Below are 25639 nucleotides of genomic sequence, written 5' to 3' on the forward strand. Positions count from 1 at the left end.
TAGATTATTAATGTTTATTGATAATTAAAAGAGGAGTTAAAAATTTTACTTAATAGTATTAACTATAGATTTGTATTAAGATTGAAATTAGGAATTATGTTATATTTTTAATTCTATTATTAGAATTATTTTATTAGTTTCAAAAATTGAAACTAATATTTATAAATAATATGTTATTTTGTAGATTGTATTACTGGTAAGATTGTGGTGAGAGAGAAATTTTAAGGAATAATTTATTGAAAAAGCCACAAGGTAACCATGCTTTTAATTTGTGATTAGTGTTACTTCATGTTAATTGGGTGATTATTGAGAAAATTATGAATTTTGTAATATTGTATAATTGTGCAATATTATTATGAATTTGTTTAATTATTGTGGGAGGTGTCGGGAGACTTGTCATTATTGTTGTATTTATGTGCCATGTGGTACGCCCCTATTGGAGCTCAATAGGTGGCTTGTAAGGGCTCGGGCTAATCTACCTTTGGCCGGGTAATTTAGCACCGAGTGAGGGCTACGGCTCGAGGTTAATGGAGGGATATAAGGATTGTTGTTTGTGTATATTGTAATATTTCTTATATTTGTTGGAATTATATTATTTTTAATTTTCACTTAATAAGTACACACTTAACTGTTTGTATACACTATCATAAATTGGTTTTGGTTACTGGGACTTTTGAGTCTCATTATGTGGTTAACAATTTTCAGGAGAAGAGCCACGAGTGACACGTGGAGGAGTTCCAGAGGCTTAGTGGTATAGATCCACTGTCTCTTTTGGGCATTTAATTTATGATTTATAATGTGTTATATTGCCAATATTAGGGCTTTTTTTGTTTATTGTCAATTATATGAATATATAAATGTAATCATGCCTTTCAAACTATTTCTATTTTTGGTACAATTTGGATAACTGTAATTTTAATATTTGGTTTACTTTGGATTGGTTAAAAGGCATGATTATAAGGCCAAATAACTGGCTTGTGTTGAAAATTGACTAAATTGCTTATTTTATTTGTTGGGAGTATAAGGATGGACAAATGTGATTTAGTTTACTTGTTGGGAGTATAAGGATGGACAAATGTGATTTAGCCTAATGGCATGTGGGAGGTAAAAATTTATCTGAAATGTTATAGTGTGTGAGTTGAAGCCAATTATAAAGTATTTTATATCAAAATTATTGATATAAAAAATATGTTGGGTGTTTGTAACCCAACTATGGTTGAGTTAAATTATTTAAAAAAAAATTTGGTGTGTTACAATTGAAGAAACATCTTCACACTTTATTAAACAGATAATTTTGTGTAAAATAAATTCTTGTACCTTTCAGATGTTCCAGAGGATTGCTTTCGTTCAGTTTAATGATCTCACTTACTGGAAGGAAAGAGATAAGGAAACACATTAGCAAGAGGTATGATATTCTTTTTCAACTTTGGCTCTAATCTGATAAAATAACATTTCTCAATTATGCACGAGAAAAATAGAATAAAAAGAGCAAGGCAATATGCCAATTTTCCTAATGACATTTTCTATTACATAATGACAGTTTTCATGTGGAAAATCTCTTCCAACTATATTTAATTGGGAGAATTACATTAAAGTCTCACACAAGAAAATTAAATACTATAAAGTATATTCACAATTAAACTAAATTGTATTGACAATACAAACAACTATCAATGCAGCTTAGTTTAATTATCAATGAACCTTACAGTAATTAATTTATCTGTGGGGACCTGATTTTAATTCTCCCTATTTAATTTCTTCAAAATCTTTAATGTTGTATCTTTGTACATAGCAAGCTAAAAAGAATTTCTAACAGTGCTGTATCTGTACATATATAGCAAGCTAAAATGAAATGCCTAATCAATAATCCCACACATGCAAAACGAACCTGAAAGAGCAATATCTCTCCACACTATATTTTAGTGTGTGCAAGTATTATTGAAGCTTATTTAACAACACATTTCATATTGTTGACCAACATACTCTTTCTAATTTTATTTATCAATCACTTTCAATAATTTTCCTGAAACAAAAGAAAACCTTAAACTTTATTAATTATGTCTAAAAATTCAATAAATTTCTAACTTTATCTCTATTAAATATACCTACTTTAAAAATAAAATACTCTAACATTTGATAAACTTTCCAACTTTGATGGGAACAAACTGATGAAGATGAATATAATAATGATTGAGGTGTCATATAAATAGGATCAAAGTAAATAAATACTATCTCGCTATGCCCTATAAAGAAGACCAAAGGAATATATCAAAATTATAACTACATGTATTAAATTGTTTACTCTAGAGCTTGCAAAGCTAGAAAACATTACTGTTGTATCATCTTCATTCCAAATATATTATAAAACTTGCAAAGTCGAGAGACATCAAATTAAAAATATCTTACAAATATTATTGCGCTAAAGAACCAAGGAACTATTATTGCTAAAATAGGTGAAAAGGAAGGAAGAAGAGAAACTAAAAAGGCAATGAAAATGAGGTCCTAATGATAATGATTGTCCGCTAACAAATCAAAACAAAAGACAAAATCCATCAGAAACTAAAATGCTGATGAAGATGGATATCTTTGGACACTTTTAAAAATACATGAAAGACAGCCAGAAAACCTGTTTGATATTCTACCCGAATACAAAACCCAAAGGCAGTTGAAAGGAACACTGAACATTCAAAAAAGGGATGTTTTACTCTTCAAAATTTTGTTTTTTGGCCAAAAAAAAATCTCTTCAAGATTTTTATTCATGTTCTAGTTCTCTTTTTTCCTTACCTAGTAGCTAAAATGGTTTAAAAAAAAAACAAGAAGAAGAAGAAGACTTTGAAGAAGAAACAGGGAAAAGAATTGATGCAAAATCGGGGGGGAAACGAAGACAAAAGCAAAAGACAAAGGAAATAAAACGAGCCAAGCAATGCAGAATTTTATTTTGGAGCCGACAAATTTTGCATGAAAGGTGGAAGAAAATTTCCAGAACCCTCTGTAATTTGTCAATCACATGGCGTGTGCAAGTTCTGTTGCTCTTCTTCTTCTTCTTTTTCTTCTTCTCTGTAGAGCACGTAGAATACAGTCAAAAAAATTAATTCAGATAACCCTTCTACTGCCCAGAAATTTTCCAAGCCAAAAAATTGATACCAACAAATTTAATACGGAATATAAATTGATTTAGTGATACTTACTTTCTTGATGAATGGACAGATGCATTTATATAAAGCATCAGCCCCTATGGTCATTGTTCAAATGTCACCTTATTCTCACATAAGACTTCCGGCCGACGACTCAGGTAGGTTTCAGCCCTCTGCTTCTGCTTTTTCTCCGACTATGGCTTCACGCCTGCATCTTCATCTTCTTCTAAGTCCACTACTTCTGCAACACAAGTCCTAGTGTCTTCGGGGGTTCAGTCTCCACGGCGTCGTTGGCTCCTTTGAGGGATTGGGTAAACAGCAAAAGCCATGAAGTAAACTATGACGGAAGAAGAAATTAACACAAACAAAAACAAAGAACAAAAAACAAAAAGATTAGCACAAACAAACAAAAACCAAACTCAAATCAAATCAAAACAACCTTAGTTCATAAGCTCAGAGAGAACAAAATTTGCGACACAAAGAAAACAGCGACAATGAGAAAGGGAGTCAAAGAAACGCACATTGGATGAAGTCAATAGCATATTTCGATTTGAATCGTGACGTGGACCTGAGTGACTCTAGTAGTTGCTCACAAGGTTTGAACTTTTTGGACATATACCACCTAATACCAAACTGGAAAACTCACAGGGATGAAGAAGACTGCCAAGAAGAAGAGAAGCAAAGAAAGAAAGGAGATGCATCGGGGAAGGAAAAGAAGGAGGTGGAGAATGAAGCCACGAGGAAGAGAGACCTTCTTTATTCTCGCATGGACTCCTACTGCCTTGTGCTTATATTGTTAACCCACCGAACCGATTTGATCGAGAAAACTACAAGAAAGGTACAATCGCTGAGAGTTATTGATTGATGGAATGGAAGAAAATAAAATAAAATAAAAAGGTAAATACTAATACTATTAGTTTTAGTATTATCTCTTAATTTTATAAAATATCTTTTTAATCTTTTAATTTTAATATTATTAGTTTTATCCTAACAAATTTTTACATTAAATTTTTAAATATTAATAAATATTCTTAAATATTGACATATTAAATTTATTTTTTTAAAATAATAATAATTAACACAAAAAATAATTATTTAAAACTAACGATGTTAGGGTTAAAAAACTAAAAAAATACTTTATGAAATTAAATGACTAAATTAAAACCTTATATAAAGTTAAAAAATTAAAAATATATTTAGCCTTCATTAAAATAAGATATTATATGATAAAGATTTAAAATTTAAAATTAGAGGAATGATAATAAATTCTTCTAAAACAGGAAAATGATCATTTTATCTTGCAAAATGTGACAATCACAGTGAAGTTTCAAGAGATTTTTTTAAAAATTAAACTTTTATGTAAAATTACTTTAATATCTCTCTACCACTAATATTATATAATTCACAAATTTAATATAAATATTTATAAGTTTGGTTCCGTCGATGACAAAAGCAATTTAAAAAATAACAACTTTCTAAATCGTAAAACGGTACTATAATAATTTCATATAAAAATTTAATCTCAAAGAAAATCATTGAGATCTCAATGTGATTATCACATTTTATGAGATCAAATTGTCGTTTCCTTATTTGAAAAGGATTTATCTATCATTCTCCCTTTAAAATTTAAAATCCTATGTACAAGCCTTCAATCATTAAAGTCCTATCCTAATATTACAAAAAAAAATAAGGATTAAAATATAAAATATATCGTAAATATTTTAAAAAAAGCACAATTAATATTCTAGTATTTTATAAGGCATAATATCGTCCCTACATTCTTAAAAATAGCACAATGTTACCTCCGTCAGTGCTAATTTTACCGTTACATGTACATTGGAATATGGGTCCCACAAAAAGGACCACGCGTGCCGAAATTGTTTGACCAATATCCCGCGTCTCAAGCTCATCTTAACCCCCCTCTCCCTCTCATCGTCAGAAACAAAGCTTTATCCATCTTCACTCCAAATGCTATCCTCTCATGGCTAGCTTGTCATGAGCAATAATACAGACATTTTAAATTTTAACATTTCATTTTTAAGATATCGATTCCTTATGAGTTTAGATTTGACCTAATTCCTTCTTCATGATCTTGTATTAAAAAAAATATGCTATCCTTTCAATCGTCATCCATGAGTTTTGGCAACCCTAACTTCCTTCCTCACCACCCCACCCCTCTCTTCCTCCTCTAAACCCACTCTTTTGTGGAAGCAAACCCTACCCACCATCTTCTCCTTCATCATTGTTAAACCCCTCCGATCCACCACCCTTCTTTCAACCCTCAAAGTCAAATCTCCTGAAGATTCTGTCTTTCAAATTCAATAAATGACATGTCATTGAAGTCTTGCCCTTCTAGGACTTATGTGAGAGCTCCTCCACCTGTCTCTCTCCCTTTCTCCAATGCAATCCGTCTCCAAAATGATGCTATCTCAAAGTTCTGGGTTGATTCAAGGGTACAATTCCAACATAATCAAGTTATTGTTTGATTTAGTATTATCAAATCACTATTAAAAAAAGTAACTTTCAGCGACGATTTTAGAGTTTGTCGCTAAAAATGAACAATTTGTAATGATAAAAAAAAATTGTCACTAAAAGTTTAACTTTTTGCAGCGACATTTGAAGTTGTTATTGAAAGTGTGACTTTTTGCGATGATAATATATAATCACTGTTGATTGTCAGACTTTTAGTAGTGACAAGTGTATGTCATTGTCGAAGATCTAAGTTTTAACGGCAACATATAAGTCACCGCTAAAAGTTACAATTAGCAACAACTTTTTCGAATCAAAGTGAGAAGTGAGACTTAAGAATCACCACTCAAAATTTTATATTATCATCATACTTTTTATTTTTTATTTAATTTAATATTTAATATTTTAAGACATTACTTTTGTTATATTATTTAATTTTATAATAAATATATAAAATAACATAATGAATTTATCATCATAAGTTGTATAAGTTATGATCATGCATAGTATAAAGAGCAGATAATGACAATGCATGACAAAAAGTGAGAGAGAAAAGTGCGTGTGCGTGCACGTGTGAACATGACTCCTTTGTATGGGCCTTTAAGTCTTCAACCATTAAAGCCTTACAAAAAATAAAAATGTACTCCCTCCATTTTTATCTATAAAAGAAATTATTACTTTTAACTTATTTTTTTATATAAATAAAATTATATTTTTTTTAATAAACATTTATTGCAAACTTCTTAAATTATTTCCATAACTTTATCATTCATAATTATAAAAAAATAATTAATGAATGTTTGATTAACACAATTAATAAAGAATATTGCAATATAATTATTTTATTTTCAAACACAATATAATTAATCAATCTTCTTAAATTGTGTGATATAATTTTTTTCTCCAACAAATAAAAACGAAAGGAGCATATAACGATACATTATATAACTTTTAAAAATTATAAGATATTAATTATAAGAAACTCTTTTCAAATCATTCATTAGGACATAACTCTTAGAAAGGTTGTTGGCTCAAAACATTAAGGATAAAAAAATCATAAGATATATAAGTTATGAACATCTATAATATAATATTTATAATAAGCAACTTGTAATTTATTATTCCATTCTAATCATTTTCTCAAAAAATCTAGTCATTCCTTAAAAAAGCTTAATAAGAGCATAATATCATTTCAAAAAACAAAAAAGAAATACAAAAAAATGTCAAAGTGTCCACGGACCGAAAAATAACCCTCACAGTTTACAAAACTTGATTGTCATTTGAATATTTCAGGAATATTTTTTGTCATTTTCTCTTATTTTTCTTTACATTGTAATTTTTAAAAATACCATGTCAAAATTTAATAAATAAGTATAGAAATTTTTTTACAAAAACAAAGAAAAGTCAACAATCATCATTTATGACGTATAAACATTGTCAACTTGGGTTGGACAAAGCAGAAAAAGCTAGACCCTCTGTTAAATCAAAATTTAAATTCCCACAAAACAAATGCCGATATTTAATATTTGATCATGTGCCAGCCATCTTTTAATAGGAATATACGTGAGCATAATTAAAAAATACAATAAATATTTTCCCTTGCTTTTTTACCCTGTTCCAGTACTAAAGCAGCCAAAATTTTGACCAAAAGAACGAGAAACCAGAGTGCCAGTTACAGGTGACACGCAGCGACTTTGAGGGTACAAAATGAAAAATTATACAGAAAAATCACCGTAGAAAAGGTTTCCATAGATTTACATACAATCAACCTCCAAATAAGACCAACAGTATCCTACAATTAATAATATAAAAAACAAAATCACTAAACAATTACTAAAGTAAGAATATAAAATAACGTAATGAATCTCTATTAAGCTATAATACAAGGAGATTAAAGATAAAAGGCACCAAGCTCATCGTGCCCATGAAACAGAATCAATTTCATCTCTCGCTGCTTTGTACAGTTCAAGCCTTTTAAAACATTGTTGTCTCCTCTCCATTAATGCAGGGTCTTCGTCTAACAATTCTAATAGCTGCTTACCCTGAAAATACATCCCATTGATTAGTATGGTTTGGTTTGGTTTGGTTTGGTTTGGTTTGTCATTCAGGAGAGAAGGGGAAAAACAGTATGGAAATTCAGCTTGGTCAGCCAGAACCAATATTGCACAGAAGACAGCCAAAAAAAACAAAGCCAATCTCATACTTGGGATTCAATCCCCAAGAATATGTAAAGAAAGGAAAAAAAAATGTACTTCGTAATTTTCTGCTCTTGCATAACTGTCTCAACCCTTGCTAGAAATTTCCCACTGGTTCAGTTGTGTCTTAGTTACCAATATGTCAAACCACACACAATATTAACAGATAGGTAAATAAATAGGAGGGAAGGTTGGGGAGAGAGAGGGAGAGAGTACCTCTTTCTTCCCTATTTGCACATAGAAATGGTTTAGCAACGAATGCTTTGCTTCTCTGACCTGACAATAAACAACAGCCTTAGGAATGGTGTTCCTGAGAGTATCTGCCACCAAACCTATGTAGGATGACACGTTTGAAGCAATCCTCCTGAAGTGGCCCTCTGAATAACGATCCACAGTTGGTGGAGGAGCAGTATTTCCATTTCCAATTTTCTCAATATCTTGTGGAAGTCTCCGGAAGAAATCTACAGTAAGGTAAGAAGCTTCCATGTCAACAAGCCGAATAGTACACTTCTTACTCTCCTCACGGAACCTTTCTAACGCCTCATTTGCAGCAGCAGCTATTTCAGCTTGGAGAGTTGGAAAACGCTTCAGTTCCTGTTTTAAATTATCCCAAAAGTATTAGTATTATTATAGATTGTTTTAGCTTGGCGAAAAAAGTAATACCTAATATTTACCTGGGTTTCAGCCATTGATTTTCTCACAAGTTCTTTCAAGACAAAGTGAACCTGCATCAAAAATATAGGGAGAAAGCATCAGTCTTTTATTAATGGCCACGAGACAAAAATTACAACCAGGACTGCTTACAGCATCAACTGAAGCTTCAGCCGGGCCTCTAAAGTAATTAAGAGACCCCTCAATCAAGCGCCGATAACCTTGCTCTGGGGCAATTAAGTGAGGCTGATAACCATCAGCCTCTGATACCACTCTCCTTACATTCTGAATAGAAAGATGCCGGTCAAATGGGAGCTTCCGTAAAGCAGCAGGCAGCTGATTGTCAAAGACATTATATATCCTATCTCCTCCTGGTCGCCTAAGATGATTAAAGGAGAAGCACATTAAGTAACCAAGGAGACTGATTGACTTCAAAATAACCATTTCAAAATGAATAAAGTACACTACTAATTCACATAGTCGTATATAGCTGTATAGAGTGGTTTTCTAGAATAGAACAAGTTCAATGCTAGCATGCTTATCCCTCAACTAACATGCTCAAATGAATTTACTTATTAGAGGGATAAAAAGCAGCGGTAGAAATAGTTAAATTACAACCTTAAAATAGAATCCCAAAAAATCAAACAATATTTAGTAAGCAATATCCAAGTAGAAGTGTAAAAGAAAACAAAGTTCATATATTACCCGCCGTCTAAATGCTCCTTGAATATCCGATCAAATGCTCGGCAAAGTTCCAGTATGGTGTATAATTGAGCCTAAAACAAAAGTTGTGCTTGAATAAAAATTCAAAGGAAAATACATTTTTAAAAAGGAATTGTATACTTTTCAATCATAACAAAAGGAAACTGCTCACCCCAGCATCAGAAGCAATAGGTCTCCCAAGATGATCCATCTCTGAGTCAAGTTCGTCAATGGTTTTGTTTATCAAAGATGTTATACTAGGTATCCGTGCCCTGATTACTGACTCCAAGTGCTACAAAGAAGCTCATAATTAAAATAATACTCTTTTTAAAGAAAAGAAAAGGATATTTTCTGCAAAGGCCAACCTGTGATAGAAGTTTTGCAAGGTACTCTGAACCCATTTTATTGGCTAAGTGCCCATAGTCAGCACTGGTGGCAAAGTACTCACGCTCCTTGCGTCTAGCCACAATCATATCAACATTTTTATTGATATCAGCTTGGGATCGATTCACAATACCAACCCAAGGATGCTGCAAGCGGTAAGATCTTCCTTCTAGGACCTTGAAGAAATAAATGCAATATAGGACTAAGCAACTATACGATGAGAGGCATGCTTCTAACTAAAACATGTACAGGATATAAATCATTAAGGGAAGAAAACGTTAAGAGAGAAAGAGAGAGATTACTTCCAATGCATTGGTTCCTTTATCCATTAGGTCCAATTTTGTCAACACCCCAAATGTACGTTCACCTAGCAAAGTACCATAAAGTTCTCAGTGACAGACAGCGACACAAGTAAAGGCCATATGTGAACAAGAGAAGGAAAAATACCTGTGGGATCCACTTCCCTGGAAAGTTTAATAGCATCAGACGTTGCTATGTCTTGGTTGGCTGGAGATATTGCTAGTATAATGCAATTAGGCTGCAAAAAGAATAAAACTATCACACTAATGTGCAAAGTTGCAAACCAAGAGCAACACTAGCAAACCAATTTATCATTTAAAATGGTCGAACAAGGTAAACAAGTAGTACACACCAACCAGAGAAACATAAAGGGATGTTGTATTATAATTGGTAGCATACAATGTTAACCCCAACTGCGGGTGCAAGCCCAACTTAAGAAGTAAGAGCAATCAAAACATCACAGAATCACCAATAAACTTCTCCCAAGTCTTTTGAACGAAAGCAAATATGAAAATAAGAAGCATACTATTATTTCCCAATTAATTAATTTACTTACATTAGCCGTTCATGTTAACTCTAAAACACATTATTCCTTATCTAATTGCTTAAAAAAACATAACTGGAATTGGCCGAATGTAGAAGATCCTTGCATTCAAATTTCTATAATTTATTTGATAAGAATGAGGCAAAGAGAATGCAACTACAGTGTCGTTATCAGATAGGTCACTAATGTTCACAGCACAAGGATATTGTCCTTTTACCTTCTCAACATAAGATCGAACCATCATTTCAATGTCTTGAACAATAGTCTCAGGCTGTCCTTCTGAAAATAACAAATGTAACTGCTAAATACAAGATAACGAATATCTTTCATCCTAACAATTAATGTATGATCAGAAATTAAATTCATAACATACCTATAGCAACTTTGGTCAAACCCGGTAAATCAATCAAGGTTAGGTTGACAACTGTTCAAATAAATAGGAGAAAGACAAAAAATTAGAAGTTTGCGCTAAAATTTATGCATATAAAAATAAAAAACATAGAAAGACTACTCTTATTTTAAGCCATAAAATATACTTGAAAGACTATAAATTGCTACATGCTTAGATAATTAGATAATTATTAAAAGGAAAAAAGTGTAAATAAGAAAATTAAGTTATTAATTATAAACAAAATAAAACCACAGACAACTGTCGTTCTTATGACCTAATATACAGCAAATTTAAAGGGGGGAAAATTCCTAGTCATAAGTTCAACTGCAAAGAAGTTAAATGGTGCACCAACTTAAAAAAATAAGGGAGCACACACTAGAGGTGCCAATGCTTTTTGATGGAAAAGGAAACAAAGCACTTGTGAACTAGCATTTGCGGAAGCCTGCAAAGGCTTCTCTAGGATAATAGGTAAGAGAACAGAAGAAGGAAAGAAAGCAAACATCAAGGAACATTTGGAAAACTATTATTTGAAACCCTGCAAAGGCTTAATTCTGAGATCAGTAACAACACTGGGCATTATACATTCAGAATAAGCACTATATTCGTTGATTTTTAGTTAGGAGGCTCTGAGTAGGATTCTAAACTGGCAATCAGTTCCAGTCACTCTTGTAATTGGTAACTCAAAACAGAAGGTACTGTCCTTTTCTCCCCCTGGTTTGATTGAGGGTCAGCAAACACCTCACATGAGTATGGATTCAAAAATTATGGACTGGTGAAATTTGTTAATTGAGGCTTTCCCATATTATTTTGTATTAATTCTCTGCATTATTCCCCAATCCACAGGTTTTACAATTTTGACGGATTTTGCATGTTTTAGGAATCATAATTATAGGAAAATTCAGATATTTATATTGCTTTTATTCTGCTCACTTTACTTCTGGGTCTTCTAGTAATGCCTTTCATTATTCCAAGAACTAATTAATTTTAATTAATACCAATGATTTGTCATCAGTAATGAATGCAGGAACCCATAATGCATTAGCTCCTTCTGAGCAACAAATGTCTCATATAAGCTTTTAAAGTAGGAGGTGTTTCTATGTCAGGTGGCTAGAATCATGTGGAGAAGGCTCTTGGGAATTTTCTAAAAACCTAGGGTTTCTATGAGCAGATTAGGAGGATTTCTTTCAACATATTGCACATCGTCTAGGCAGAGGAAAGCAGGACAAATGATGTCTTAAGATGGAATGAAATGTAATGATTTTTTCCGATGCAACTTTGCATAATGCAAATGTAGGCTTCCATATGAAGTTCAGCCAACAGTTTCTTTAAGGACCTTCTATCTTAGACTTTGCAAGAAGATACGTCACATACTGTACTGAGAAGTTTGTTTAGCAATTCTTGCTCGGTTCAATTTTGGTCTGGTATCATGTTCCGTATTCTTATATCAATCCACTCAATAATCATTTTCCTAAGGCCAAAAATTTATTTTAAAAAGAAAAAGAAAGAACATGCATACAAAAAAATATAAAAGGTAATAGGGCTCTCTTTTCTAAACTACTACAACATTGGACACATCAGATAACAGCTAGTTGTCTACAAGAAAATTTGAGACAATGAAATTTGAAGCTCACCATTTGGAGAATAGATGCTAAGATGAATTGGAATAGGAGATATTTGTTTGTTCTTTCCTGTGACTCTATCAGTTTCATCTTGAATTTCCTGGCGAACCAGGGCTGCACCAAATCATAAAATATACATCAGTGTCAGCACCATTTGTATCTTCAATAACGAGAAAATATGAAAATCAATTGCACAAAAGCTATTGTGACACTGCTCCTATAAGTTGAGTAGTGAGCACCAATGTGATGACATGATGAATTTAAGCTAACAAATGATGAGTTAATATATAATGACTAAATCTCATACAATTCATCAACCAACCAATCAATCAACATCAAATAAGAAATCAATAGACAGCCACACTATTCAAAAGCTATGAACCATGCAACTTCTCTCAAGCTCCATGCAACCTTTTTATTTGTTCAATCTTTCTCTACGCATTTCATGAGTATAATATTTGAAAAACTTCAAAGCCAATATTTCTAATGTGAATCGCATGGAAAAATATAGTTACAGGGGAAAAAATGAAACTCCAGTAACTAACGTTGGCAGAGCCAAAACATGCACATATGTGCCCGATGCACCAGCATAAAAATTTACAACCAACTTAAATGGACATGCAACTTCATCAGAACCAGAAAGAGGAAGATAATGCAGGTGTATAACTCATTACAAAACTCGAGGGTGAAGCAAGGCAAGGATAGGCTTCATATTAGAAATCTCACAGCCCAGAGCATACATTTTTTTGTTTTGTTTTTTTTTTTTTTGAAGGGAGCTCCATACAAACAATAATCAAAGTTATAGAATGCTTCTCGTCCCTAAGTTGCTGTTAATCTGGACAAAAAAATTAAAATAAAAATTAACCAGTTTACTAAATGAATTTATTGGGAAAATTTTGAACCAACATACTTGGTCAACCACACAGAACCAACCTGTATAAGCTCCCACAAATTGTTTATTATAAAATAAAATGCCATATGTCACATGACAGAAAGGACAGGTTCACAAACAAAGTTGCTCAGTGAATTTATGAGCCAGCCTAAAAGTGTGATGGACATCCCCAACTCAATTTTATCACAAAGTTCAATTTCATAAAAGCATGGGTAACATAATCATAAACATAAGAAAGTTAAGGGGCATTATGTATCGCAATGTGGTTGATAGTCAAGTATACAAATATTCGTAGTACTAATATAACATTTTCTTACAGGAGAGATGAAATATAATCAAATCTATCGTCTGCAGAACAGGAAATGCAAACAGGGTTATAACTCTGTTATAAGAAAGCTAAAACAGAGAAGGGGGAAAAGGCCCCCTCTATAAGTAATGAATATGCATGCGCATTACAATATAAGATTATATTAAACTTAAATCAAAGCAACACAGCATTAAAAGGGGTGAGATCAGCTCGATGATTATCATGAATGCGAAAGCGAGAAGAACAAAGAATGAAGAACACGTACAAAAGTCGGTGAACTTTCTCCTAGGCAAGTGAAGGAATTCGGCATATTCTTGCGATCCTTCATCCGTTTTATGAAGCTGCAGCACCAAAGGACGTCTAGTCACAATCCCTACAGTTCACACAAGACCATCGTAAGGCAAGAAAGGAACCTCCATCGAATTGAGAAGAAATAAGAACTTAGTAAACCACAGTAGAATTAAGAAATGAAAAAGAAGAGAGAGGGAAAACCAAACCTGACCCTCTGGGAAGAAAGTCACGACCAACAATACTCTCCAAAACGGAAGACTTCCCGGAACTCTGTTCCACGTTTAGAAGAAAACAAAACAGAAAAAGGAAAATTAAGAACCGAGACAACACAAATTGGGGGCGGGGGCCAACAGAATTGAAAACGACACGACTTTGATCATCTAATTTTCTTTCTCCAACCCAAATTTTTCACATCATAACCTCCAACTGGTGAAAAAAAATACTTGAACGACGGTAGGATATGATATTAACAGACCTGACCACCGACGACAGCAACGGAAGGAAGGGCTTCCCAGAGAGAAGAAAACGCGTTGTCACCACCTCCATAGTCACCGAGAACAGTACAAGCCCTCTGGATACGATTCACCAACCCAATCAAGCTCTCCATGGTCGTCATCTTGAACGTTCTAGCTAGCTCAAGCTCTCTCTGGGGCCTCAGAAAACCTAAGCTTCCGGGACCAGCTCAAAGGGGGAAGAAGAAGAACCAGAAGAAGAATTATATCCTCAAACCGTCAAACGAACGCTAATTCTCGAGAAAAAGAATATACGACTTCAAAATTACCGAAGGGGAAAAATCTGCCGTTGCGAGAGAGAGACAGAGAGTGCGTGTGGGGGAGTGCACCGTTGTTGTGATGGGTATTGGTTTGGCTTTTGGCTTACCTTTTTGATTTGTAGATATGAGAAAAGTTGCTTTGAAATTTCAAATTTTGAAATTGGAAGAAGTGGTGTCTGTCATTAGCAATCGCCTCGCGTCAGTGGGACCACAAGTCCATGATATAGCGTGTGTTTGGATTGAGGAGAAACGCGCGTTTTTAATTCCAGAATTGATTTTTTGAACAAAATATCCAAACAACAGAAAAATACAGAAATCAATTAAAAACACAAAACGCACGTTTTTTGTTAAGCTCCTTCCACCAGCTTTTCGCAAAAAATTTATCAAAAATATTAGAAAAAATTATAAAGAAAGGCCCAAAAAAAAATTAAAAAAAAAGCACATAATTTAATAAAAATAAAATTAAACTCTCTTCTTTTCCCTTTTTTTTTCTTAATAAAATTTAAACTTTGTATATTCAAAAAATTAATATTTGATATTTAAAAATTAAATTATATAATAATTTATATAGTTAAAAATTAATTCTGATTAAATTATTCAAACAACTTCAATTCTGTTAAAATCAATTTTAGAAAAACAGTATCCAAACAGATTGCATCATAATATAATCAATTATAATTAAAATCTACTACTTAATCAATTATTTTCATAATCTATTATACCGAACTGAAATCCAAACGGACCCATAATAATATTTCTGGCGGCTCTGATTCTGACTGTAGAATACTAGTCGGTGAGAAGATATGAAACCGCCCGTTAAGCAGACGCTGTTCCACACCTTGAGCCAAATCCATGTATTCCTATCTTAGGACCTGTTTGGATACCTATTGAAAATTAATTTTAAGATTAAAATTATGATTTTGTAAAAGTTTATCCAAACACCTTCATTTTATAAAATTTCATTTGATTTAAGAAACTCTATTTTAGAGAAGCTGAAATTTCTTCCATTTGCAAAATTCCATTTGGCTCCTTTTCTTTATATCATTTATTTGCACATTCAAAATTAATTTTTAAAAAATCATTCAAACATATTCAATTTATCAAAATTAATTTTTAAAAATTTATCCAAACATCATCACGTTTTAATAATTAATTTTTTAATAATCAATTTTTTAATTGAAATTCAAATACACCCTTAAGTTATTCTGGGGCAAATTCATCAATTAATCTCCATGGTTTGTAGTCAATTTTAAGTCAGTCCCTTTCTTTTGTACTTTAGGTTATTAATCAATTTACAAAAATACTCCTACAATGCACACGTGCCATTAATGATGCTAATGTTGTGGCAAACATGTGGAAGCTAAGATAGCATAATTATATTGACTCATAATCACCTCTTAAAAACTTACCTTGTCCATGTTGCAGACCATTTAATTAAAGTTCATAAATAAATGATTTTTAGGTAGTTTAAAAATTTATAAAAAAAAGTTATTTTATAGAGATTTTATAAAAAGTAGATATTATTTTATAATTGATGATAATAATAATAAAGTGATTATTAGTTAATTATTTTTAAATTTTACAATATATTTTTTATTTTTATTTTATAAAAATAATTTATTATTATATTATTTTAAAATCTTATAATATATTTATATATTTTGCCTTTTTAAAGCACTCTCTTTCATCTATCATATCAAATTATTTTTAAAAACTACTCAAAATAATTTTTTAAAATAATTAAAGATATTTTTTTAGGATTCTGATTATTTTTAAAAATTTAAATAAACATGGGAAAACATAATAAAAACTAACAAAAAAATTTTTTTTTCATCAACATAACAAAAACTCACAAAATATATTTTTCTCAAAAAATAAGTGATTTTTGTTATGAAATAAACTAAAACAAACGGATTTTAGAATTTGTAACTAATATAGGTATTGATTATTAGAGGGTATTAATTATTAACATGATCATTAGAACTTAACGATAGCTAATTATATATCCATAAACATTGTTATTTTGTGTTGAGTTGTTAAAATTATGTTGATTTGTATAAAAAATAAGTGCCAAGAAAAAACAACAACATGTTGGACATTGAATCAAATTTCACTTAAACACAATATGGATGAAATTTTAGAAAGAATTTATACGACAACTAAGATAATTTTTTGGTTCATACAATATTCACTTCATGTTCTAAAATCTAAATAAGTAAGATGTTTATCATCTCAGCATTTCGTTGACTCCGCACCCAGACTGGCTGGAACAAGTTAACTTAGTTGTATGGTTTAGCAGATTTTGTAGAGTTTTAGGATGAAATACACAAACAGCCCAAATTACAGTTTTGGTTTCTAGGTTTTCAGTTTATATCGAATAGGGACCTGACTGAGAGAAATACAAGCCATTAGGGACAAATTTATCAAGTTCCCACTTTTTTATACACGATGAGTTTCTCATTAGCAAAGTCAAATAAAGCAAATTACTGATATGCAAGTATTAAGAATACACGTCTGCATATGCAATATAAAAACTTTAAGTTTTAACTATAAATCATGCAGATTATTTCTCAAATTTTTGATACACGGCATGGGTTTAATTAACATCAATAATAATTATTTTTTTTAGAATTAGGAATGTTTTATTAATAATAGTGACCCAACGAAGGGTAAAATTTTTACTCCATAGATATATAAATTAAGTCATAATCATTATTTACAACATAAATAATTGGTTTATTATAACGTCCTAATGTAACATTATTTAATATCAATTATATTTATTATTTTAAGTAAATTTTTAACCCACCTAACCCTTCTCCATGATGGGGAACAAAGATCTTCAAAAAATGGATTAAGGGCAAAATTCCCTAGAATATTTTCTCTAAAAACACTTGACATTTTAAACTTTTTTTAAAGTATTTTTTCTTCAAAAGTTTTTTTAAAAAAGAGTATTTTTATCCCACTGTTAAAAATCATTAACATTGATCATTAAACTCAAGTTTGACATAAGATATTTTTGTATTTTTTCCTCTTTCCTTCTATATGTAGTCTCTAAATTTGCAATGAATTCTTTAACTTTTTTTTTCCAACAAATGAAAACAAAGACAAAAAAATGTAAAAATAAAGGAGGGTAAAATTATAAATATCCTGGTCAAATTTTAGTTAATAGTTAATGGTAGAAATTTTTAATGATGGGAAAAAATGCTCTATTTTTTAAACTTTCAAAGCAAAAATACTTCAAAAAAGTTTAAAATACCCGGCACTACTTAAGAAAAAGTTTTAACATATTTTTCCCATTTAATCCTTAAAAAATCAATATACCATTTTAAAGCTAAATCAATTCACATGACATTATTTATCTGTCCTTTTACCGTTTGCATGGAAATGCTTGCAAAGCTGACCAAAAAAAAAAAAAAATTGGCCAACAACTAAGCCAGCAAAAAATTTAAATGTATACAACACATGGCACTGCTAGCTTGAAATATGCTGTATATTACATTAGTAATGAAAGAAATTGAAGGATACATAAAGTCCAGAACGAAGCAAAACAAAACCAAACAACAAAAAGCAGGTTGAAAGAGTAAATATTTGTCTTAAAAAGTTTTAAAAAAAATGAAAAAATACTATTTTATAAAGAAAGTTTAATGTTTATAAAATTACAAAAAATAATTTTGATCTTTATATTAATCCTTATAAAGATTAAAAGCTTTAGTAATTTAAAATATTAGTCCATAAATTTTAAAATAATTTTAATCTTTATAATTTTATTTTCTAAAATATAGGAATAACATTTTAAATGGTTAAAACTATAGAGATTGAGTTACATTGAGTCAACATTTAAGAAATAAGTTGCAATTTAATTAAAACTATAAAGACCATATTACAACAAGTCAAAATTTACAAACTAAATTATAACTGAGTTAAATTTACAACAACTTAATGATTAATTTTTTTCTTTTGAAAAACTATAATATAATTAATAAACCAAACTCTCATTTACTGTGTCAATTTGAAGGTGTATTTGAATTAAAAAATTCATAGTTGAAGTTAGGAATCAATTAAGATTGTACATGATTCAAATGTGATCTATATTTAGATATTATTTTTAAAAAGTTAGTTGGACAAAATAAAATTTATTTGTATAACTTGATTTAAAAGCTCGTTGACATATATGATAACAAAAATAGACATAAGTTTTCTTGTATATTTTTTTGTTACTAATTTGATATTTTTAAGAAAAAATATTAAACTTAAAATTACATTTGTTTTACAAAGTATTCCCTCTATTTAAAAATATAAAGCATTTTTAACTGAATCTCACCCTCAATAAAATTATTACCTACTTTTAAAATAACTCTATCTTTTCATATTTACCCTATTAAATACTCTACAATAAATATAAAATTATTATCAATAGGGATACTTTTAAAAAAAGGTAATGATTACATCTTAAAAGATCAAAAATGCCTTACATTTTTTAACATCTAATTTTTTAAAAAATGTCTTATATTTTTGAACTAAGGGAACATATTACAAATATAAAATGCATTGATAAATTAAAAAAATAATTTTTAAAAGATAAAATTCAAAAATTCAAAATATTCAATTATGAATAGCTAAAATAAACTCATAAATTTCAAATTATTCAATTCATATGATCTATAATTTGGTCTCTAATTATATCACAGACACAATGCATCTGTCTTGTGATCTAGGTAGATTTGACATGAATATTTTACCAATATCCATACCTACTCATGGTCATCTACACTTTCATCTCTAGTTCATATGAATTGCGCATTAGATTAGCAATTGATTTTTTTTCTAATAAAGTTATGTATTGTCATTGTTGCACAATCTATTTCAACTTGTGTTTTATAACTTAATTTGGGCATATATTTAGTAGAATTGCAAACATATTCTTCCGCACCCTAAAAGTCCTTTCTATAGCACCTCTCAAACTTGAATGACAATAATGTCCCAATGACATACGACTATGACATTCTATATCACATGTATCTTTCTTCCAATAATTCTCAATTGATCCCCATAGTCATTGACTTTGAAACACAATAAGGACAGGGCTCCTCTGGCATGCCTAGTTCACACAAGGAGCACGACGCTTGTAACATCCGAATTTAAATTTTAATAGTTAATTTAGATTAATAAAAATTAAAAAAAATATTTAGAGGTAAGCAAATTAGTAGAAGATGATTATTAAATCTAACTTAAGATATAATTCTAAATTAAAAAAATTAATTTAAAATTTATTTATTAAAAAAATATTAAATTATTATTATTATTATAAAAAAAAGAGAAGAAAAGGTATGAGAAAGAGGAAGGAAAGAAAGAAGAAAATGAGATGGCTTTCGGTGCAATCATTATGTATGTAATAATAATAAAAAAAGGGGAGAGAGAAAAGAAAAAATAAAAAAAAATGTAGAACCCACTGAATTTTTATAAAAACTCACCTGTTTCCTTCGTTTCTTCATTCATTCCTTCGTGCGCGAGCTGAGGCGGAGTGAGCGTGAGTTGCCAGTGCGACAGATCTAAGTTTTTAAGGTAAGAGTTTTTAATAGGATATTTAGGGTGTAATTTTAAGCTTTTCAAGACTAAATAAGTATTCTAAAAATTTTTCTTAGTCATCCTTCCTCTTTGGTTTCTAATTTTGTGGTAGTAGAAAATTTAGGATCTGAAAGAGGAATGAATTTATGTTGAATAAATATGATTTATGAGGTTGTTAGTAGTATAATAAATATTCTAGAGTATAAATTTATTGATGATCTTTGAATTTGTGGCTTATGGATCAAATTCTAAACTAGATCTGAAAATATATGTTGATTTATTGAGGTTTAGATGATTATTTGGGATGAGAAATGAATTATTATGGCTATAGGATTATGATTCTAAGCTAGAGATTTAATTTTTAATTTTGGATATTTTAGGTGCAAATTTATAAAATAAAAAGAAAATTTTGATAATAGAAATTAGTTTAGAAGTTGATTTTTAGATTATTAATGTTTATTGATAATTAAAAGAGGAGTTAAAAATTTTACTTAATAGTATTAACTCTAGATTTGTATTAAGATTGAGATTAGGAATTATGTTATATTTTTAATTCTATTATTAGAATTATTTTATTAGTTTCAAAAATTAAAACTAATATTTATAAATAATATGTTATTTGTAGATTGTATTATTAGTGAAGATTGTAGTGGGAGAGAAATTATAAGGAATAGTTTACTGAAAAAGCCACGAGGTAACCATGCTTTTAATTTGTGATTAATGTTACTTCATGTTAATTGGGTGATTATTGAGAAAATTATGAATTTTGTAATATTGTATAATTGTGCAATATTATTATGAATTTGTTTGATTATTGTGGGAGGTGTTGGGAGACTTGCTATTGTTGTTGTATTTATGTACCATGTGGTACGCCCCTATTGGAACTCAATAGGTGGCTTATAAGGGTTCGGGCTAATCTACCTTTGGTCGGGTAATTTAGTACCGAGTGAGGGTGTCACACCCCAAAAACAGAGGGTGACCGGCACGGGTGTGAACCACTCTCACATTCCCGTAAGCCTCCATGTGAATATTTATTCCATTTTTTTTAGAAAAGAACAAAATTCAATCAAATCATATGAGAATTAAAATAACTTCTTTAAATTCATTATCATAAGAAAGTGTCAACGTTTTTTTTTTTTAGAAATTTCGACAGAACCTCCCCTGTAACTAGGATCTCCCAAAAACTCTACAACAAAAATTTCTTTTACAAATACCAGTATAATTCAGGAGCATAGCTCCTTCCAGCCATCAACCAATATGCAGACCAAAAATAAGATTTATCAACAACCTATGTGGAGCATCTACCCTTTCTTTCAAATCAAAACGACATACAAATCATATATTTACATTAAAGCAACAATACCAATCAAAAAGGTCCACCCACTGTAGCTAGTTGCCCTTTTGAGGTTGATGGTGGGATCAGCGTCAGCTAGCAAATCTGATGCCAAAATAATTTTCCAGTGAATAGCATTCCCATGAGGAAAATTCTTAAAATTTTTAATCAATAATCTCTAATAATGGTGTCAACTAGTTAAAAGCAATTCCACCAAAATTTATAAACATGTAAGTCATAACCATATTTATAAAATAAAAGTAAACTGAAAGCAATTTATGTTATCATGCTTCAAGAAAACAATCTGCTCTCATATAACTCAAAGTGATACAAATTACTAGTCAAAATTAAGTAAATTTCAAAAACACATATTAATCAACATTTAAAATTTTGAGAACTCAACAGAACAGGTTACAAATGTGGACACTCAGTCCACGAGGGTAAATAACCAAACGCAGCTTATGCCACGAAAACAAACGTGGACACACCAGTCCACGAGGGTAAGTAACCAAACGCAGCCGTAGCTACGAAACAAACGTGGACACTCAGTCCACGAGGGTAAGTAACCAAACGCGGCTCAGGCCACGGAATCAAATGCGGGTACGAAGCCCACGAATACCAAACGTGAGAATCAAATTCACGAAACAAACTAGCTAGTATTTAACCACAGCGCGCTACGGGCTAACGGAATTGCCGTTAGCAGCAATGTTCTGTTTAGAGTCCTCTCAAAAATCGTGTTTCAAACATGCGAGAAAAATAATTATTTCTGAAATATAATCTGCGTTTCCAATACCAAACTCGCATGCATCACTTTAAATTTCAATTTAAGACCTGTTGAAAATAGTCTTTCATAAAATAATATACGAACTTGCGTTATCTATATAATCAAGGATTTCAAGAGTTTAATAAACCAACTCATTCTATAACTCTTTGAAACACATTCCCTGAGGAAACAAATGCATATACCTTTCTTTAAACATCTCGTATTGATATCACAAAGTTTCAATACTAATGTAATTCACAAGAATAAAATATCTCAATGAAATTTTTTATTGAAAATAAAAATACCAATAAAATAGATTAAAGGGAATACTATTCACTTACTTGTTGAAGCTTTAAATTCTCAAAATGTTCCTTGTCTTTAATTTTGGTCAGGGTCCCGTTCTTCCTCGCACCCTAACAGAATATATATATATATATAAATAAATGAAATTTTTTTTAAACATAATTCCAAATCAATCACCATCATATTTAGAATTGGTCCAAGTGTTATCGTTAACATCACTAGTCCCCACCAATTTGTTTTAGCTAAACCATCCATTCATGATTCCATAGCTTGCACACTATAAACTTCTCCCACCAAACATTATCCTTCATACTTACAACATTTCCCACTTTTGAGGTAAATTTTTTTAACCATATTCAATTCAATTCAAATCCATTTAGCTCGTAGGATTATGACCCACACTAACACACATATATTTAGCAAGTCTTTAAACAAACTTCCAACTTAAATTTGAATCTTCTCCCTCCTATAACAGCATGACATAACAGTAACAAAAGACATGCATAATATATATATTCCTTTTTTTTTCTCAGCCACATACAGCCATACACAGTCACAGGGAAGCCAAATTCTTTTCTGCCACTTTAATCACCAGTTCACATATATACAGGGTAAAAGAAGCCTAAACGTGAAGCCTTCTCACCTTGATTCACCACAACAGAAAACCAAGATGAAGAAATTGCAACAGCTGGCTGAACAGGGGAGATATAATCTGAACACTATCACGATGTATAGCAATGAAAGGAGCTTGACTCCACAGCACCGATACAAGCTTACAACAATAACTCTACTCTAGTTTTGATGCTTCATGATTTTTCAGCTCAGAACACCCGGACCGAACAGCATACAGGGAGAACGCAGAAACAGGGAGCACGTAACAATAATGCAGAGCACAAAGCTCACGATTGAGTTGGGAAAGGAAGAACTTACGAGTAGAGTCCTCTAGCTCTAACGACTTGGTCCTTCACTCTAACAGCTGCTTGAACGTGAACAGCACAGGGAAACAACAGACCAGAAAAAAAGAAGAAAAACAGAGTCTGTCTGCGTGAAGGAGCGTCTAACCATCACTGAGTAGTGGTGAACCTTCTCCGTCGCCGATGATAGCCAGAAGTAAAGAGGGGAGAGATAGTCGGTTATGGTAGAAGGTTGGAGAATAATATTGCACAGTCTCGAACTTTCTCTCTGTGTGTATGTGTACCGATCGGATAAGAAGAATGAAAGAAAATTTATCAAATGAGAAGGAGGGCAAGATGGTAATTTTATATAGATAAAAGAAATAAAAACTTCTCCTCAGTATTGGTTCGAACTTGAGAGCCAATATTTCTCCTTACTATACATATTTTCAATTAATATAACCACTATTAAACACCAACTTATAAATATACACTTATTATTATTATTATTATTATAAATTTTTTTTTCTTGGCTATTACAGAGGGCTACGGCTCGAGATTAATGGAAGGATATAAGGATGGTTGTTTGTGTGTATTGTACTATTTCTTATATTTGTTGGAATTATATTATTTTTAATTCTCACTTAATAAACACACACTTAACTGTTAGTATATACTATCATAAATTCGCTTTGGTTATTGAGACTTTTTAATCTCATTATGTGGTTAACAATTTTGAAGAGAAGAGCCACGAGTGACATGTGAAGGAGTCCCAGAGGCTTAGTGGCATAAATCCACTGTCTCTTTTGGGTATTTGATTTATGATTTATTATGTTTTATATTGCCAATATTAGGGTTTTTTGTTTATTGTCAATTATATAAATATATAAATATAATCATGCCTTTCAAACTATTTCTAATTTTGGTACAATTTGGATGACTGTAATTTTAATATGTGGTTTACTTTGGATTGGTTAAAATGGCATGATTATAAGGCCAAATAACTGGCTTGTGTTGAAAATTGACTAAATTACTTATTTTACTTGTTGGGAGTATAAGGATGGACAAATGTGATTTAGCCTAATGACATGTGGGAGGTAAAAATTTATCTGAAATGTTATATTATGTGAGTTGAAGCCAATTATAAAATATTTTATTTTGAAATTATTGATATAAAAATGTGTTGGGTGGCTGTAACCCAACTATGGTTAAGTTAAATTATTTTAAAAAAAATTGATGTGTTACAACACTCCAGAATTAAGCTAAACAAATTTGTTATTAGGTTTTAATCATTATTTGTTTAAGAAAATATTCATTCCCCATTCTTAAAAAGTCATTATTCTCCATCTACTGCATATTACTGCATATTTATTGATAAAATGGGCAGAAAGATTTATTTGTAATTTGCTAGATTTTAGTCATTTGCTTAAGAGAAGTTGTCATTAATTCCGTAATATGCTTAAGTAGTCACTTCCTCCAAATGTTACATTTTGCTAATGATAAAAATGTACTTATAATTTGCCAACAGGTTTTAGTTATTTAACCAAAAGAAGTCGACATTTTTTATTCTTAAGTAGTTAATTAATACTTTCATTCCTATATATATATATATATATATTTCATTTCAAATTTTAAATTGGGGGTAAATTTGTCATTCTGCCAAAAACCAATATGCTTGACAGATCTTTATTAGGAACTACACAATAATAATCCCATTTCGCGATACTTCTTTGTCATTCCTTTTTCTTTTTTTTAATAAACAAAAGAGTACAATAATCCAAGGAGTATATTAAAGTATCAGGTTACACCAAAAGTCCTATTCTTTTTATCATCCATCACCTCTTGACATAAAGGGAGTGAGTGATCAAAAGCACAAAAATTCCCGGCAAGATTTGTAGAGCACTCTGAGCTAAAAGATAATACAAGAAATTCAAAGAAACTAATCTAAACAGAGACAAGCAGAATCTGGCTTGTCCAACAATGTCTATGAACGGATGCTGACTAACATCAGATTTCAATACTTGACAACACAAACTGAAACCTTGAATTATACCAATAATCCCTGTAATGGCAGAAGGAAAAATTCCAGCAATCCAATTGACATTCCTGTCTCGGATCACACCTCCAT

The 25639-nt window shown here is 30.9% G+C and overlaps 1 protein-coding gene across 1 annotated transcript; it reads right to left on the minus strand.

The window, feature by feature from the left end:
- Positions 1–7337: 7337 nt before the first annotated feature.
- Positions 7338–14730, minus strand: LOC129289540 (phragmoplastin DRP1E-like). Its single transcript, XM_054926316.1, has 15 exons — positions 14355–14730; positions 14086–14149; positions 13854–13961; positions 12402–12503; positions 10753–10803; positions 10597–10658; positions 9983–10073; positions 9838–9902; positions 9517–9711; positions 9324–9443; positions 9155–9225; positions 8603–8828; positions 8473–8523; positions 8015–8392; positions 7338–7645 (listed from the first exon to the last, which is right to left on the minus strand). Exons 1-15 carry the CDS (start codon positions 14493–14495, stop codon positions 7517–7519), a joined length of 1854 nt encoding a protein of 617 aa, XP_054782291.1. The 5' UTR covers positions 14496–14730; the 3' UTR covers positions 7338–7516.
- Positions 14731–25639: the final 10909 nt, after the last annotated feature.

The sequence above is a fragment of the Prosopis cineraria genome, unplaced genomic scaffold, assembly GCF_029017545.1.
Source record: "Prosopis cineraria cultivar Desert tree isolate PC_DT_omini unplaced genomic scaffold, ASM2901754v1 PC12, whole genome shotgun sequence".
NCBI classification, from domain to species: Eukaryota; Viridiplantae; Streptophyta; class Magnoliopsida; order Fabales; family Fabaceae; genus Prosopis; species Prosopis cineraria.